The sequence below is a fragment of the Typopeltis vanoorti genome, chromosome 1 (assembly GCF_054136105.1).
Source record: "Typopeltis vanoorti isolate ZY-2024b chromosome 1, IOZ_Tvanoo_1.0, whole genome shotgun sequence".
NCBI classification, from domain to species: Eukaryota; Metazoa; Arthropoda; class Arachnida; order Uropygi; family Thelyphonidae; genus Typopeltis; species Typopeltis vanoorti.
This window is the reverse complement of record NC_143549.1, coordinates 85876427-85894530: the sequence shown is the minus strand read 5'-3', so window position 1 is coordinate 85894530 and position 18104 is coordinate 85876427. Positions and strand designations below refer to the sequence as shown.

Sequence of the window (18104 nt, the reverse complement as noted above, 5' to 3'; positions counted from 1 at the left end):
TGTGCAAGCCAGTGGTGGCCTGGGGTATCTTCAGTTGGATGTCTTTGGTACGTGTATCAACGACTCTCAATGAATCCTGCTACGTGGAACTCATGCCACCATTTACACACATTGATGTCCATCATAGATCCCAATGAGATGACATCTACCAGCAAGACAACTGTTCATCTCACAGGTCCAGGCAGGCTACTGCTTGGTTCCAGGAGCATTCTGTTGACTTTGAAATAATGAAATGGCTACCTAGAAGCCCTGATTTAAATCCCATCAAATATCTTTGGGATATTGTCGAGCAGAATGTTTGTGCCCATGTCCCATCACTGCCGAATTTGAGTGAATTGTGGATGGCTCTGGAGGATACATGGACCGCCATACCTGTGAAACATTTTCCCAAGCCTATAATTGATGCCTCTAATTTTTGGCCGAGTCTAGCTAACCAACGCCAGAAACTCCTCTCCCTTATTTCTGATACTTCTGAACCAGAGACTTTAGTGTGTTTTGGATTTAGTGATAACTTTATAAGATGTAGTTGTTAATGAGCTATTGACACTGCTGCCAGTTGGTGAGAGTGATTATGAGTTACTTGTTTGGGGAAATGGTGAAATAAGAAGAGGTTACTACCAAAAACAGTGTAGAAGTATAAGGTGGGTGATTATGGGAAGCTCTGAAGTCAACTAGCAGCAATATGTTAGGTAAATGAGCTGTGCAAAAAAAAAAAGATGTTGACAGTGCATGGAAATTCAAAAGGCAGTATCTGACACAAGCAGTGCTGTCAACAGGGTGTAGCATAGCGGCAGCCTGCCTCACGGTGCAGCTTAATAAGGGCACTAGTTCAGCCATATTGCAGTAGGCAGAAACTAACAATTCCTGTTAGTGTAGCAAGTGCAGAAAGAAGTTTTTCCAAGTTTAAACTGATTAAAAATGATTTGTGAACAGCAATGACCCAAGAAAGATTGATTGGTCTAGCAACTATATCGATAGAGGCAGTCATAGCTTATAATTTAAATTTGGAAGAGCTTATAAACAGTTTTATTGTGCGATATCCCCATAGAGCCGACATTTAACTAATATTATTATGTAATCGTTTTGCATTAATGTTTCTCTTGTAATAAAAACAAAATAGCAATTGGAGATTTTCTTATATTTTTGTCTTATAATCCATCAGGGGCAATATTTAATTGTTTGCCTCAGGGTGAGATCTAATCTGGCGACGGCCTTGGACACAAGCAGTGTATAACTGTGTACCAAGAGTTAAATGAGTACATAGAGTAGAAGTGAAATGTATGAACAGTGACTCCTTTCTTTTAGGCTTGCACGGTGATCCGAATGCATTTTTGAAAATTATGGAGACAACTACCGTGTTTGAATAAAAACTTTAGTTTAATATAACTAAAATCTACAATTCGACGTTTCGACCTTTATGTCAAGGTCATCTTCTGGAGCGTACAAATATTACACAAGAAACAAGCTACAATCAAACTGGTTCATTAAAGACTAACGTTTTTTCCCACCAGAGGTCAGGCCAACAATTGTGGTAACGGTTGGTCAGTGTCTTTAACGAACCAGTTTGATTGTAGTATAGCTTGTTTCTTGTGTATATTTGTACGCTCCAGAAGATGACCTTGACATAAAGGTCGAAACGTCGAATTGTAGATTTTAGTTATATTAAACTAAAGTTTTTATTCAAACACGGTAGTTGTCTCCATAATTTTCAAAAATGCATATGAACAGTGAAATCAAGCAAGATGTGTAGGAAAAGAAAATGTTATAGAGGAAGTGCAAGATAGCTGGTGGTGATCAGATCTATGAGGAGTATAAAGTGCAGGCTAGGAAGGTGATGAACATGGTAAAGAAAGAAAAGGTGCAGTATGAGAAGAGATTGGCTGATCAGGCATGGTTAATTCCAGGGAATTCTTCTGCTATATGGCAAGCAAGAGAAAGAATAATTATGGCAGGTTAACACTGGTAGACAGTCATGGCAGCAGAGTGACTGTTGCAAAGGATATATATTGGAATTATTGAATGAGTACTTTAACAGGATATACCATACTGGTGTAAATGATGCCATGCAATATATAGAAGGGAGGCAAGTATTAAGAAAATTGGAAGTGAAAGAATCAGGTGTAACAAGTGTTGATAATAAGGTTGTGGAAATGGATGCAATATTGAAATGTATTCTTAAGAAATGTTCACAATATTTAGTTATGTCCTTGACCTGGATATTTAATGAAAATCTTGTGAGTTTAAGGAGAGCTTTGACAGATATTCTGTATACAGTGAACTCTTGCTATGGCAAACCTCTAGGGAATATAGGAATAGTTCGTTATAGTGGATAGTTTACTACAATGAAATTCTTTTAGCATAACATTCTACTTATTGCTTTGGGTGAGACTTTTTAGTGGCTCATTATTATTATTATTATTATTAAGAGAGACCTTCAGGGAGTCAGTGACTCTTTGAGGGAGGTCACACACCAGATATCATACTTGTTCTTGAATTTATTCACACTGCTTGTATCTAGTGCAATCCATTCCAATCACACATCATTCTCAATTTTAATTTATGAATCTGAGAAGCTGGAATAGAAATAAAAGTTATAATTATTATCATTTATATGAGTACTCCATGAAGTTAAAAGACTCATCACAAGAGACCCACTATATCCATTAACACAATACCTATTATACATCTACTTAAACTTATTCACTGTTGGGGTCTCAAAACCACCTCCGGCAATTCATTCCACTCATCACCACCCTCCAAGTAAAGAACCTAGTCTACCCTTCCTAACCACACTCTTAAACAACTTCCAAGTGACCCTTTGTTTTCCCCCATACTCTCCATGTGTTGAAAAATGTCTTTTGTGTCAATCTTATAGAATCTCTTTAGTAACTTATGTTTCTATCATATCCCCTCTCCTCCTGCTTTTGTCTAAACTATGCAACTATCCTCATAGGGAACATTCCACAGAACTGCCACTAGCTTGGTCTCTAGTCTCTGAATCCTCTCCACAACCTCTCGATCCCCAAGAAACGCAGGTGATCAAATCAATGCACAGTAGTCAACATTGGCTGAATCACAGTCTTTATTAAAAGAGGGATTCTATAATTCAATGCAGTCTTCAGCATCCAAGTAACCATCTTAGCTATTTTGCCAATTCTTGCAATATAACCTCTAAATTTCAAATCTATATTCACCATCACTCCTAGATCTCTAGACTCATCAATTTCCTGTAAACTAGTACCGTCAGTATGTAATATTTTCATCTCAAAGTGCATTACCTTACATTTTACAACACTGAATTGACAACCATTGTCCTTTGTCCACACTGCCATTTTATTTAAATCATTCTATAAGATATCTACATCACCTTCACCAACTATTGCACTCCTTAGTTTTGTATCACGGCAAACAACTGAATATGGCCTGGCTGGCCGAGTGGTTAGCGTATCCACTCTTCAGCCAAAAGGCTGCGGGTTTGAATCCCGCTGTGGGCATGGATGTTTGTGATTGTCTGTGGAAAAACTAGTGGTGGTGGTAGATGGCGTTGGTGTGGTTGCGGTTAGTTGTAGTTCGTGGATTGAGTGGTGGAGAGAGCTGTAGAGCAGGTGCCCCTCCCTCGATGAGTCTATGGACTCCCTGGAGGTGTCAAATAATAATAATAATAATATCTCCCTTCAAATCTTCTGCTATATCATTAATGTACAAATTGAAGAGTCGTGACTTAGTACAGAGAATTGGGGCATTCCAGTGGTCACCCTAATTCACCTTGATTCCACTCCACCATACACCACCCCTAATGTCTGTCTATCAGCTACCCCCCCCCCCCCCCATGAAGGTTGATAGACAGGAAGTTTATTTTCCAATGCAGTATTCTGTCAAATGCCTTTGCAAAGTCTAGCAGTATCATGGTGTAGCCATTTCCTTTATCCAATTTTGTTGTCATCTTATTCTAAAATGTGACTAAATTACTGAGACAGGCTTTGTCTTTTACAAAGTAATGCTGTTCCCTCCACCCATTCCTGAAGTTTACTTTTAACTAACTTTTCCAATACTTTAACTACCACTCCAGAGATGCTAAATGGTCTGTAATTTTCTACTTGTCTTGGAGCCACCTTTATGTAAAGGAATTATCTTATCCTCTTTCTGCCCCCTTGGAACATTGCCAGAGCTGAGACTCAACTTAAACAAATTCATCAGAGGCACTGCTATTCACTTGCACATTCTCATAATACATAAGCTGATATACCATCTAGGCCCCCACTGCTGTATTCATGTTGATATCTTTCAATATACTGAGCACCTCCAGTTTTTCTAGCTCACATCAGTCTCTGTCACCAAAGTAACTGCAAAGTCACCATTTGGATGCTTACTAAATAGCTTAAGGAAATTACAACGTACAATAGAACATACATTAAAATAAATTTTAATACACTTCCAATATTTCGGCAATGTCACGTTGTCATTATCACAGGAACTTAAATACAAGACATGTGCATGCAAGCACAACACACAGTAAATGAAGAACGACGCAGGTAGCTATTCTTTCTCCTAAAAGTCCTGATGGTGCCCCCTAGCAGGCAATGTTGGTATTCTTGGCTGATTGGGCTGAAGGTCTTCTGATGTAGGTTTTCCAAATTTGGGGCAGTCTTATGCAACCAAATTTGTTTAGGTTTGGATTGTTTCTTAGGGCTGAGGCTGATTCCATGAATAGCCTTTCGTATTTGAATTTACTATGGTGTATTATCGTGGCTTTCTTCCACCATATTCTATGGCGAGAATCCAGCGCATGGTCTGCAAGACCAGAGTGGCTGTATTGGTGAAACCGGATGTAGTCCTTGTGTTCTGAAATTCTGATATTAGCTGTGCTGCCTGTTTGGCCAAAGTAGGCAGCTGTAAGCTGTCCTACTATAGTTTCTTATAACACAGTACTGCTCTATGTTGTCTCCTAAGTTTGTCATAATCACCAGTTTTGTAGATCTGCGTAAACCCTTTCTTGACTGAAATTTCCACATGTTGAGTACCCTCCCAGGACAAGACCGCATGGTCACTTTCCCTGATTGAAGATAGAGTTGCTACTACTGTAGTTAGAGATAGATCTTCTAATACTATCAAAGACTGTCAAAGTTGATCAAAGAGTGGAGACCAAAGATATAAGAGTTCTGAGAAAAATTAAGGAAGTGAACAAATGATATCAGTGGCACAATTATATTAAAAAAAATATTAGGAACTTAACCAGAATGGGAAGGAAAGGTTAGCAAAAACATTTTAATAATAAAAGAAACAAAAGCCGTATTGAATATAATTTTGACTTTATATCATATATGAGTTAAGAAGTTCTCAATTTTCTTTAACTTATATACATTTAAATGTATAAATTTCACACTATGAACCACTCTTTTTAGTAGTATATGCAGCGCACTTTGTGAAATGGAATGCTTTTCATTAATTCACTATTATCTCTTCTGTAATCCCACAGGAAATGATCAATTAATATTGGATTTATCTTGACTGACTTGAGTCTTTCCTGAGATACAGCTCTTCTGCGAAGTTCTTCACATATTAACTACAATAAAAGAAAAGTTATCAAGATGCAAAATAACCATTTAATTCATTACTAATTATAAAAATAATAAAAACTATTGAAATGCAATTTACTTATTCATATAACTCAACAAATTATTTACTACCTTTTTATAGTTTTTTTAAAATAACTGGGGTAGAGTTGGGCAAGACAGAATATTTAGTGGAGGTGCTGTTCTAAGCCAAGGAGCACAGAGGATGGGGAGTAGGAGATGTTTAAGCAGTTGGGCTTGGCAAGTGCAAGAAGAATGATTGCTACGAGAGATTTTAACAACAGCAGTATAAGCTGGGAAGAGGAAAATGCATGTAGTAGTAATAAGGGAATGGAATTTGTTGAATTCTTGAGGGACAAATGAGGGGCAGCATGTAATAGAGAGAACAAGAGCCTCAAGAGTTTTGGATTTGATCATAGCATCAGAAGAGCTGATAATAACTAAGATGACATCCCCCCCCCCCAGTTGGAGAGATGGAGTGACCATATGGTTTTGACTTGGAAGATGAATAGACATGCAGGAGGTATCAAAGAAAAGGGAACAAATGTAGAATTATAAGGTGGGTGATTATAATAGTCTTAGATATCAACTTGGGGCAGTTCCATGGAGGGTGGAATTGGAAGGTCAGGATATCATTAGTGCTTGAGAAATTGTGAAGGAATATTTGTTAGCAGCAATAGTAAGCTGTATTCCACGAGTGAAGAAGAGGACACAATTTGGTGTAAAGTGGATGATAAATAAGAAGGATGGAGAGTAGATGCATGAAGAATATAAGACTCAGGCCAGGAGAGTGACTAGTATGGGGAGGAAGGCAAAACTGGAATATGAGAAGAGATTGGCACAAAGATCCAAAGAAAATCCTAGGGAATTTTTAGCTATGTGGCCAGTAAGAGGAGAAATGATTGTGGACGAATGACATTGTGGGATAAAAATGGGAACGGAATGACTGATGAAGAGAACATAGTGGAGTTGTTCAGTGAGCACTTTATTGGAGTATTTCATCCTGGAGAAGAAGGTTTTAATACTAGAGGGGGTAGGGCAGGTTTGAAGTTTACAGGTGCAAGAGGAGAGTGTGTTCCAAATACTGAGCTCTGGATGTCAGTGTTAAATCTTGAATGAAAGGTTTAATTTATTGTAAAAATATTTCATTCAGATTTTAACAGGTAACAAAATTTCCAGAAGAATACTTGTATATAAGTATAAGTGAAACTGTTAATGAAAAAACGAAATAATCTTTTAATTGTAAATTCTCCTATGTATTATACTGTTATGTGTCCTTGTAAAACTGACAAGGGTTGAAATTTAGTGAAAAATATGTTAGCATGAGAAAGTTAGATCGACATATACAATGAGATAATCAAACTTATAAATATGACCCGAGACAGTCACGTACTCGAAGACTACGCTGCGTGCGGGAAGTCCCCATGGAGAACTCAGCAAGGAGAGAACGGTACCGAGTGCAAGAGATTTAGGTACCGGGCAGAAAAGGTTACGTAGTAGGGAGAACAGCTCAGGAAGGATATATAGAGCTTGGCGATGCCAACTCGAGGCTTTTTGCTTTTTTCTTCCTTGGATTCCTGTTCCAGTCTTTCCCGGAGGATGAGTACATGAACGTGGTCGAGAAGAACGATGTCCAGTGGCAGCTATGTGGCCAGATAGTGATCCAGTGCAAGCATAATCATCGGTACAGCGGAAAAGTCAGCGCAGACCAAAACAACATGCGGAACCACGTGGACCGATCCCGGCAGAGCAGCTTCACCCACATCGGAGAAGGCAATTCATGATCGTATTCACCAGTTTGTTCTGAAGACAGCAAACCCTAGGAGAAGGTAACAAGCAGTGTGAATTTAAAGAAAGATTGAGCGAGAGAGAAGACCAGAGTGATCCAGTTACTTTAATCTAGGAACTTTTTAATTCCTTGTATACTAGAAAGAGTTGGAAAACAATAATGTGCGGATATGCTCAGTGATTGGATCTTACATGAATTGAAACAGGACTTTAGAATCTAATCAACCTGTAAATTGTGTCATGTCTGAGAATGAGATATTGTATAGTGTAGAGTTAATGTACTAATGCATGTCATAACTTAGTATATCTTGAAATTAAATAAGGTAAATGCTTGTATAGGATTATCAAATGTTGTAGGAAGGAGTCAGTAATTTATACTAGTTGCAGATATTGTCTAATGTTGAGAAAGATTAGGAATATTAAGGTCATGTATGTTTAACCCACTTAACTTGTAGGAGAGATTTAGCTTTATTAAGTAACCTTTAGTAATTGTGTATTATATTAGTGTGATGAATAAAACTTTTTTTTAACCTAACAAATTGCCTGAACTGAAATCGCAATGCATCACTCATTAAAATAGAACCTGAGCGAATCAGTAGTTGGGGATAGCTACGACTGCAGTAAGGGAAAAATTTAGACATATAAGGTTTTGTAATTGGAAATATTAATTGCTTGATTGTCGGTACATGTGTCATTCTGAGAATTAACTCCCTGGAAAAGAAGCTTCTCTTGTCTAAGAATTTGGATGGCGCTGCTTCAACAAATAAATTTTTCCAAATTCTGATACATAGTTAAGTCCAGAATTGTAACAAAGAATTTTTGGGCTCTAGCCTAAAGCAATTTCTTTGTCTACTGAGTTTTGCACAAGCAAACAATTATAGTAGTGACCACAAAGATTTGGATGGAGATATTCAGTTGTTTGCAGATGATACAAAGTTGGGACGAACCATAAAGAGTAGTGAAGATGTTGTGGCCTTGCAAGAAGACTCGAATAAATTGAGTGATTGGGCAAGCAAACGGGGATGTGAGTTCAATGTTGAAAAATGTAAGGTTTTAAAATTTGGAAAACAAAGATGGGATGCAGAATTTATGCTTGGTGAGAATATATTGTTGGAGCTAGAGGAAATAAGATATCTGGGGGTGATAGTGGATAAGGATCTAAAATTTAGGGAACACATCGCCAAAATTGTGAAGACAACACAAAGACTTCTGGGAATGATGAGGAGGACACTGACGTGTAGAAGTAGGGAGATTCTTGTTACATTGTATAAGGTTTTGATTAGGCCACACATGAACTATTGTGCCCAGATTTGGTCACCGGGTTTTCAGAAGGATGAAGAGATGTTGAAAAGGGTCCAAAGGCGACTGACTAAGGTAGTTTCTGACCTCTGGAATGTTGAGTATGAGGAAAGATTGAGAAGATGTAATTTGCAGAGTCTAGTGGAGAGAAGGAAGAGGGGAGATATGATAGAGACCTACAAGTTGGTAAGGGGTTGTTATAAGATCAATGGTGGAGAAGTTCTATAGAGAATAGTGGGAGATCAGGGGAGAACCAGAGGTCATCCCTGGAAACTGTATAAAGAGGGTGTGAGTAAGGGAGTGAAAGGCAGGTTTTTTTCATGCAGAGTTGTGAATGATTGGAATGCCTTGCCTGAGAGTGTGGTGTCTGCAAGGAGTTTGAGTGTGTTTAAGACATGGTATGATGAGGTGTGTGTGATAAAAGGACCTCCCAGATGAGTCTTTGACTCCATGAGGTCTTGTTTAATAATAATAATAATAAAGCATTTAGAAGTTGATTGGAATTGATAGAGATAGCAAGGTAGAAACAAGCTCAAGAAAACATATTAAGTACTAGGTATAATCACTTAACAAGTACAATAAGAGAAGTTTAACAAATCAAACAATTTACAATAAGTAAGATTTGGTTACAATACCAACATACAATATCTACAATACCAATATATCCATAAAAAAAAAAATCTAACATCAGTAAAGCAGTTGGACTGGATGGTATTTCACCATGGGTTTTGAGAGAATGTGCTAAAGAACTGAGAGCTCCTTTGACCTGGCTTTTCAATGAAAGTCTGGCTATGGGAAAAGTACTCAAGGAATGGAAGAAAGGTAAGATAGTACCATTGCACAAGGGTGATAGCAGACTGGAAATGTCTAATTATAGGCCAGTCTGTTGGTCACTAGTAGTTGTTAAGGTCTTGGAGAAATTAGTGAGGGACTACATATAGCGTTGGGCAGATGACGGTGATGTTATCTGTCAGAATCAACATGGATTTGTTAAGGGCACTCTTGCTTAAGTAATATGATTGCCTTTTATAATAAAGTGAGAAGAGCAGTTAATGAGGAAAAGGCATACACTGCCTTTTTTTTTTATTTCAGAAAGGCATTTGACAGGGTGCAACATGATTAGCTGATATTTAAGTTGTAGCACATGGGTTAGTCAACTGGATTCAGGATTGGCTGTCTGATAGGTATCAGAGAGTTGTGTATGGTGGGGCAATATCAAGAAAGCAGAAGGTTAAAAGTGGGGTTCCACAGGGCTCAGTACTGGGACCTGTATTGTTTAACCTTTATTTCAATGACATTGTCAATGGATTGACCCCCTCCTTATAGAGCTTCCAGGGATGAACCCTAGTTTTCCCCCCTGATCTCTCACTGTTTTCTGTAGAACCTCTCTAACATTGATCCTATAACAATTCCTTACTAACTTGTAGGTCTCTATCTTATTGCCCCTCTTCCTCCTATCCACTAGACTCTGTAAATTGCATCTTCTCAACCTTTCCTCATATTCGACATTCCAGATGTCAGAAACTACCTTAGTCAGTCTCCCCCGGACACTTTCCAACTTCTCGTCCTTTTGAAAACCAGGTGACCAAATTTGTGCACAGTAGTCCATGTGTGGCCTAATTAAAGTTTTATACATGGGAACAAGAATCTTCCTGCTTTTACAAATAAGTATCCTCCACATCATTCCCAGCAGTTTTTGTGTTGTCCTCACAATTTTGGCAATGTGTCTCCTAAATTTCAGATCCTTATCCACTATAACCCCAAGATCTCTTATTTCCTCCACCTTCGATAATATATCCCCACCAAGCATAAATTCTACATCCCATTTTTGTTTCCCAAATTTTAAAACCTTACATTTTACAACACTGAACTCTTATTCCCATTTCCATGCCCATTCACTCAATTTATTCAAGTCTTCTTGTAAGTCCTGAATCTTCTCTACTCTTCATACTTCGTCCCAACTTTGCATTATCTGCACAGCTGAATATCTCCATCCAAATCTTCCCCAATATCATTAACATACAAGTTAAACATTAATGGCTTTAAAACAGACCCCTGAGATACACCACTAGTGACTCCCCTTTTCCGGGATATTGCTTCCCATTACACAATTTGCTGATACTTATCAGATAGCCAGTCTCTGATCGAATACACTAATCTAACATCCAACGCCATCCGTTCTAGTTTGACTATCAACTTATCATATGGTAATCTATCCAAGGATTTTGCCAAAATCAAAGTATATTATTACTGTATATCCCTCTCCTCTGTCCAAGAAAGCCCTCACCTTATTGTAATAAGTAAGTACATTACTAAAACATGACCTCCCTTTAGCAAATCCATGCTGTCCATCAAAGATAATACTATTACTGACAACCCAATTCTGGATCCTAGTTCTCACAAGCTTCTCCAACAACTTAACCACAACACCTGACACACAGATAGGCCTACAATTGGATGCTTGAATTCTATCACCTCGCTTATGAAGCAACACAATCTTGCCCCACTTTCACTCCTTTGGAACTTGTACCAGTGCAAGAGTCATATTAAAAAAATATGTAGTATACCCTGGCACATTCTTTCAGAATACATGGTGATATATTATCAAATCCCACAGCTTTATTAACATCAAGTTTGCTTAACTCCCCACACACCACTTGCTCACTTACAGTCAATCTCTCTCTTCCCCATCATCAGCTGCTCTCAATCTCTCCATGAAGTCACATTCACAAGAATGAAAAACCATTTTGAACTGCTTGTTGAGTATCTCCACTATATCTTCAGCAACACTTGTCCTTATATCATTTCTCCAATCAATGTCATCCTTCCATAATCATTTTTTTTTTTGTGGATAAATATCAAAAGAACTCTCTAGTATTCTATAAATTATATATTTAGTTTAATCCTTTATCCAAGCGTAAGCAAACAAAGTTTGCACCTGCAGTATCTTCACAACTGGGGCAACTTGTGGTAAAGGTGGTATAAGTTTGCATCACTCGCCTTAGTATCTCCAATCATCTCCTTACGGACATGTATAATGCTATGCATTAAGGGAACGGCCAATATCCAGACCAATTTCGATCTTTATTGAGGTCCCATCAGTGGGAGCCAGACCCTGTGGTGATACCAATTGACATTTATTCTTTAAGGGTGAAGCAAAATGCTTTTCATATTCCCTGCTATGTGTCGTGGTTACAGTGAGGGTAAAATTTACGAGCAGTTTGCTCGCCCTGAATGGGCATGGAGATTATGTATCGCTATAGGAGGCTAATATAGTTTTTGGTCTTCTATATTTAAATATGTCCGTTAGCTCGTATGCTGCAGCTTGTTGAACCAAATCGTTGGGATGTGTGGACGTCTTTAGAAAAAATTTGGAAGCTAGGGATTGTAGATAAGAGAGAATATAGGGAATATTTGTGTCTCTGTGGAGTTGGCTATTTCTAACATACCACGGGGCGTTCAAAATCATTCTCAAGCACTTGTTCTGCACTCGCTGTATCTTAATAATGTTAGTATTAGAGGTGTGGCTCCAGGCTGGAGAGGCATAGGTGATTATAGGACGAATCGTCATCTGGTATAGCTGCAATTTGATTCTGTTGCTGAGTTTGCTATTTCTATTAATTAGCGGGTAGATCTGAGCTATGGCTTTAGATGCTTTTGCACATGCAGACTTGATATGTTGGTTGAAAGATAGCTTTTTGTCGAGAATCACACCCAGGTAATTTGTTTCTTTCTGCCAGGGAATTTTAGTATTGAATAGTAACACATCTCCTGCAGGAGACATTGGCCGTTTTGAGAAGAGAACTGCTGAGCTTTTCAGGGGGTTGACTTCCAATCTCCACTTGGAGAACCAACCCTCCAGCTTTAGAAGATTTTCTTGAAGCTTTCTGGTAATGAAGTGGGGTCTGAGAGATCTGGTTAGTATTGCCGTATCGTCTGCATAGAGTGCTAAAATGGAAGTCATCGGATTGTGTGGGATGTCTGACATGTATACAGAAAACAGCAATGGAGCCAGTAGAGATCCTTGCGGCACTCCAGCAAAGATATGGCGCTGGGACGATGTAGAACCGTTAATTTTAACTTGGATTGATCTATTCTGAAGATATGAATGGATTAGATGAACCATTTTTAGTGAGATACCGGCTGAGATAAGTTTGTGCAGGAGTCCAAAATGCCAGATTTTGTCAAATGCTTTAGATAGGTCTAGGAATACCGCTCCTGTGCACTGGCGCCAGTTGTAGCTGGTGGTGATATATTCCACAATTCTGTGGATTTGCTGGGTAGTACTATGGTGTTGGCGAAATCCAAACTGTTCTTTAGGGAGGATGTTTAGGTCATTTACTGAGGTTTGGAGTCGTGAAAGGATGACCTTCTCTGCAACCTTACCCAGATTGGAGATGAGACTGATTGGACGATAATTCTGCGGTAAGTGTGAGTCTTTGCCTGGCTTATGTATAGGAATCACATCAGCCATTTTCCAGGTGGAAGGAAAATAGTGAAGTCTTAAGATTGCATTTATTATACTGGTCAGATGCACTATAGCTTTTCGAGGCAGCAACTTGATCACCCTGTTTGAGATGCTGTCTGGTCCAGGAGCTTTATTGTTCTTAAGTTTTTTTAATAATATCATATAATTCAACAGGTGATGCGGGTGCAATATGATCAGCACTGGTATCCGGGAGGTTTAGTGCATGCCTAACCTGTCTGTGGATTTTGTACAGATGATTGAAATCAATGTTATTATAAGAAGGTTTGCACTGATCCTCAAGATTTTTAAGTATGGCTTCTGCCTTATCTGCATCTGTGTGGACCAGGCCCTGGTTTGAGATTATAGGGGGGAGGGATCTGGTTTTATTTTTGATGTTTCTCAATAGGCCCCAGATAGAGTGATCAATAGGTGAGATAGAGGCTAACTTTTTATCCCAAACTTCGTTTCTGTGTGTTTTAAGTGCATCTCTTACTGCTCCATTCAATCTGTTAAGCACTGTCTTATCCTGAGGTGAAGAGATGAAATTTCTTCCTAGCTCTGCTCTTCTCTCTGATCAGGTCCATAATGTCCTCAGGCAAACGATCAGGCTTGGGAACAGGTTTCTGGTAGGATGCAACCATTATAGCAGACTTAATCTGTTGGGTGAGGCTAGCCACTGCAGATTCCACATCTTCTGGTGTGCATATGTGAGGGACGGGTCCAATTTGATCCCGAAGTGCTTTAGACAATCTCTCCCACGATATGCCTGAATGAGAAGGAGGAGGCAGGCATTCTTGTTCTCCCAAATGCAGTAGAATTGGGTTGTGATCCGACGACAGCTTGTTTAGTGATGTAAGGCTGTACTGTAGTTTAATGTCTTGCAGGATGGCTATATCCAGGATATCAGCAGTACCAGATGTACTGAGATGAGTTGGTTCGGTAGGTCCAGCCACAACAGCATGGTTTAATCCTGTGTAGCTATAAAGGATGCGACCATTTTTGTTGGTAGATTTACTGTTCCAAGCAGGATGCTTTGCATTGAGGTGGTGATACCAAGGTGGAAGTAATGCAGAAGTCATATTTACCTATGTGAGTTGCCAAAAGGTGTTGCACCTTATTATTAAGTTATTATTAAATTACTCTGGATTAGAAAAAGATTCTGGATTGGAAATTTTTTCACTTGGTTAGACTATAAATTATATATTTAGTTTAATCCTTTATCCATTATGGGAGATACTAAGGCAAGTGATGCAAACTTATACCACCTTTACCACGACTTGACCCAGTCCTGAAGATACTTCAGGCGCAAACTTTGTTTGTTTACACTTGGATAAAGGATTAAACTAAATATATAATTTATAGTCTAACCAAGTGAAAAAAATTCCAACATCCCTAGGATTCTTTTTGGCTTCATTAGCTAACTGCTGCTCATACCTCACATTTGCTACCCTTACCAAGCAAATCATCCTCATTGCCTGTTCTTTGTAATCCTCATGGAATTGATTATTACCACTTCTCTTATGCTGCCTCCATAATGCCTTTTTCCTCTGTATCACATGCTTAATCTCTTCATTCATCCATTTCACACCTACCTTATTTAACCTTCTGACCCCTTGGAATACATTTAGACATTGCTTCTACAGATAGCTCTTGAATATCCCCCCCAAGCTGCATTGATCTCTTTTCCAGCTAACTCCTCATCCCACACTACACCTGCAAGCTGTCTCCTGAGACCTTCATAATCACCACCCTTGTAGTTCCACATATACTCTTTTCTTACAGAGGTCCTCACATTGCTGACAACCACCCAGGTAATCACTTCATGGTCATTCTTACCAATCAGAGGATGATTGGACACCTCATTGATAATTACATCCTCTGATGAGATGATCAAATCGAAGACCCTCAATTGTCATGTGCCCTCTGTTACATACTGTCTCAAAAACTAAAGAAACTAATTTTTCCAGTTGCTATTTGATCATCTGAGTCCATATTGATAATTAAAATCACCCATAATGAAAAGAAATGCTGTAGCTTGTTATCAGAGAGCTGTAAAGCCCATATTCATCACATGAGCATAAACAAAAATCACTTTCTTAAACTTTGCTAATTTGATTTCTTTCAAGATTACATAGTGGTCAACATTATTGTGTAGAATTTATGGAGACAAAAACAAACGTGTTGGAGCAATTACTTTACTTACAATTAAGAAAGTAACACTCAACATTTTGATCTCTATACTGAAGTCATCATCAGGAAAACATATACAGCGGTATCTCGCTAATCCGAACTAATGAAAACCGTACTCGTTCGGATTAGCGAAAAGTTCGGATTATCGAATTTTCCCCCAAGAGACAACAATAACTAGACAAAAATAATCAGATTCTAATGGTACATCAATTTAATTCCATAAAAAATGAAGTAACTGATAGAAAAAAAGCTACTGTACTGTAATATAAAACTTAAAAAATAATACAATACACAAGTTTATTTTAGTAAAATATTTAGTTTGTATGTACCTGTATTGTTGAGGATTCTGATTTAATAAAATTGCATAGTTCAGTACATAACTTAATTTGCATAAAAAATATCACTTTCTTGTACACATCACAAAAAAATAATTTTTTTTATTTCTTTGTAAATAAGTCACTGATTTTCTTTTCCTTTTTGGAAGTTAAATTTTTTTCGAATGCTTCTTCTCGGAGCTGCATTAGCAATAAAATTTTGTGGAACGTGTCATTCTACTTAGCCCATTCTATACACATATTAAAACTGTCAACTGTTCATGTTTCACTTTTTTTTCTTTGAGTTCTTTATCATCATCATCATCGTCTTCTAATTCATTCTGTAGCGTCATATTTATAATTTCAGCATCTGATTTGATTTCGAATTCACTTTCGGTTCTACCTGTAATCCATTCCATAACATCTGTTTGTGAAATTTCAACATCTGGATTTATATTTTTAACCAAATTATGCAAGTTTTGAATTTCCTCTTTTTTGTGTATCACCGTAGTTATCTTGGTAAATTCTAGAAGGCCACAGTTTTTTCCTTGATGCTCGAATTGCTTCAGGTTCGACGGCTTCCCAAGCAGTAGTAACTGAGAATGCTACATTCTTCACACTTATATTTTTTATTGATGTGGTAAAGTCATAATTTTGGGAAATTACATTTAAAAGCAGTTCGGATTACTGGAGGGTTCGGATTAGCGAGATACCACTGTATATGAACAAGACACAAGCTACATGACACTATGTATGTATGCTAAACCTAACTGCTTTGTTAACCATTAACACTAGCCTGACCTCTGGTGAGAAAAAAAATATAATAAATTAAAATAAATAATAAAATAAAATAAAATATCAGATTTTGATATCTTGATCAGATTATTGCAGGTTTTGGTGCGGTGTAGGATCTTGGTGCCTTTCTAGTTAATTCTGTGACAAGATTGCATGGTCTGACAGACCTGTTTTACCATAGTGAAAGAATTTAATGTATCATTTTGTTCATCTTTTCTTAAATTTTGCACCCTGTTTACCCCTATCTAGAGTAAGTTGCAGGTGCATGTGATTTTGTAAACACCCAGGTGGATAAGGTAAGGAATGGGATCTTACAATCTTCTTCTTCTGCAGCTTCTCCCACTTAAGTGGGGTCACTGTTTTTAATGAGTCTCCTCCACACCTTCCTGTCTTGGGCTGTCACCACATCCAAGTTCTTCATCTTCAAGTCCTCTTCTACCAGCTCCCTCCATCTCTTCTTTGGCTGCCCACGCTTCCGCCTTCCTTGCACATCCATCTGCATGACCCTTCTTCCCATATATTCGTCGTCCCTCCTCATCACATGACCACACCATCTCAACCTTGCCTCCTGTATTTTTGCTCCTAAGTTCGTAACTTTCACTGTTCCCCTGACATAGTCATTTCTCAGACGATCCTTTCTGGTCACACCGCACATCTACCTAAGCATTCTCATCTCTGCTACTTCCATCCTGCTGATGTTATTTTTCCTCAGGGCTACAGTTTCTATAGCATATGTCATAGCTGGCCTCACTACTGTCCTATAAATTTTGCCTTTCAGATTGATCGGCACCCTCTTATCGCATAACACTCCAGCCATCTCCCTCCATTTCCTCCAACCCGCTTGTATCCTGCATCCCACTTCCTTCTCAGCTCCTCCATCTTCTTCCACTGTTGAGCCTAAGTATCTAAAGTCTCTCACCTTCCTGATGACATTTCCTTCCAGCTCCAGATCTGAATGGGATCTTACAATGAACTTCCAAAATGAAAAAGTAAAACTTTTTCATTTGGGGGGGGGGGTTGAAAGTTGTCTTAATATTGTATTCATGTGGTGTTCTATCTATTTTTTTTTAGTATTTCCTTAATTTATGGTATGGTTATGGCATTTGGGCAATATTTTTTTACCTTTGATAGCATTATTGTGGTAGATCTCTACTTACTAGTGGTGTGCCACAAGGGTCAGTTTGGGATCATTGTTATTTAGTTTGCATGTTAAATTTGTATATAAGGAATTAAGTAGATGTTGTAGCCTTACAGGATGACTTGAATAGATTGCATGAGTGGGAAACAGTATGGAACTGTTAATTCAATGTTGTGAAGTGTAAGGTTCTGAAATTTGGTAGGCAACAACGAGATATAAAGTATACAATTGGCAGGGAAATTTTGGAGAAAGTTGAGGAAATGAGAGACCTTGGAGTGGTGGTGGTGGACAAGAATCCAAAGTTCAGAGGTCACATTGCACCAGCTGTGAAAACATCACATCAGATTATGGCAATGATGTGGAGGACCTTACCCTGTTGAAATAAAGAAGTTCTGGTTCCATTGTGTAAGGTCTTGATCAGGCATCATATGGATTATTGTGCACATATTTGGTCTCTTGGTTTTCATGTTGAAGAGAATATGTTGGTAAAGGGGTTGTTGCTCCAGGTTAATGTGATAGGAAATTTTTTTAAGATATGT

General features: G+C 38.3%; 1 protein-coding gene across 2 annotated transcripts in view; it reads right to left on the bottom strand.

Annotated features, from left to right (window-relative positions):
- Positions 1 to 5292: 5292 nt before the first annotated feature.
- The window catches only part of LOC150110172 (queuosine 5'-phosphate N-glycosylase/hydrolase), a 243870-nt gene continuing 231058 nt past the window's right edge, over positions 5293 to 18104 (bottom strand). For both annotated transcript variants that reach the window (XM_090398252.1, XM_090398260.1), the window contains one exon: positions 5293 to 5563. In XM_090398252.1, the coding sequence (XP_090254378.1) occupies positions 5399 to 5563 (165 nt within the window). In that variant the 3' untranslated portion in view covers positions 5293 to 5398. The remainder of the gene's footprint in view (positions 5564 to 18104) is intronic.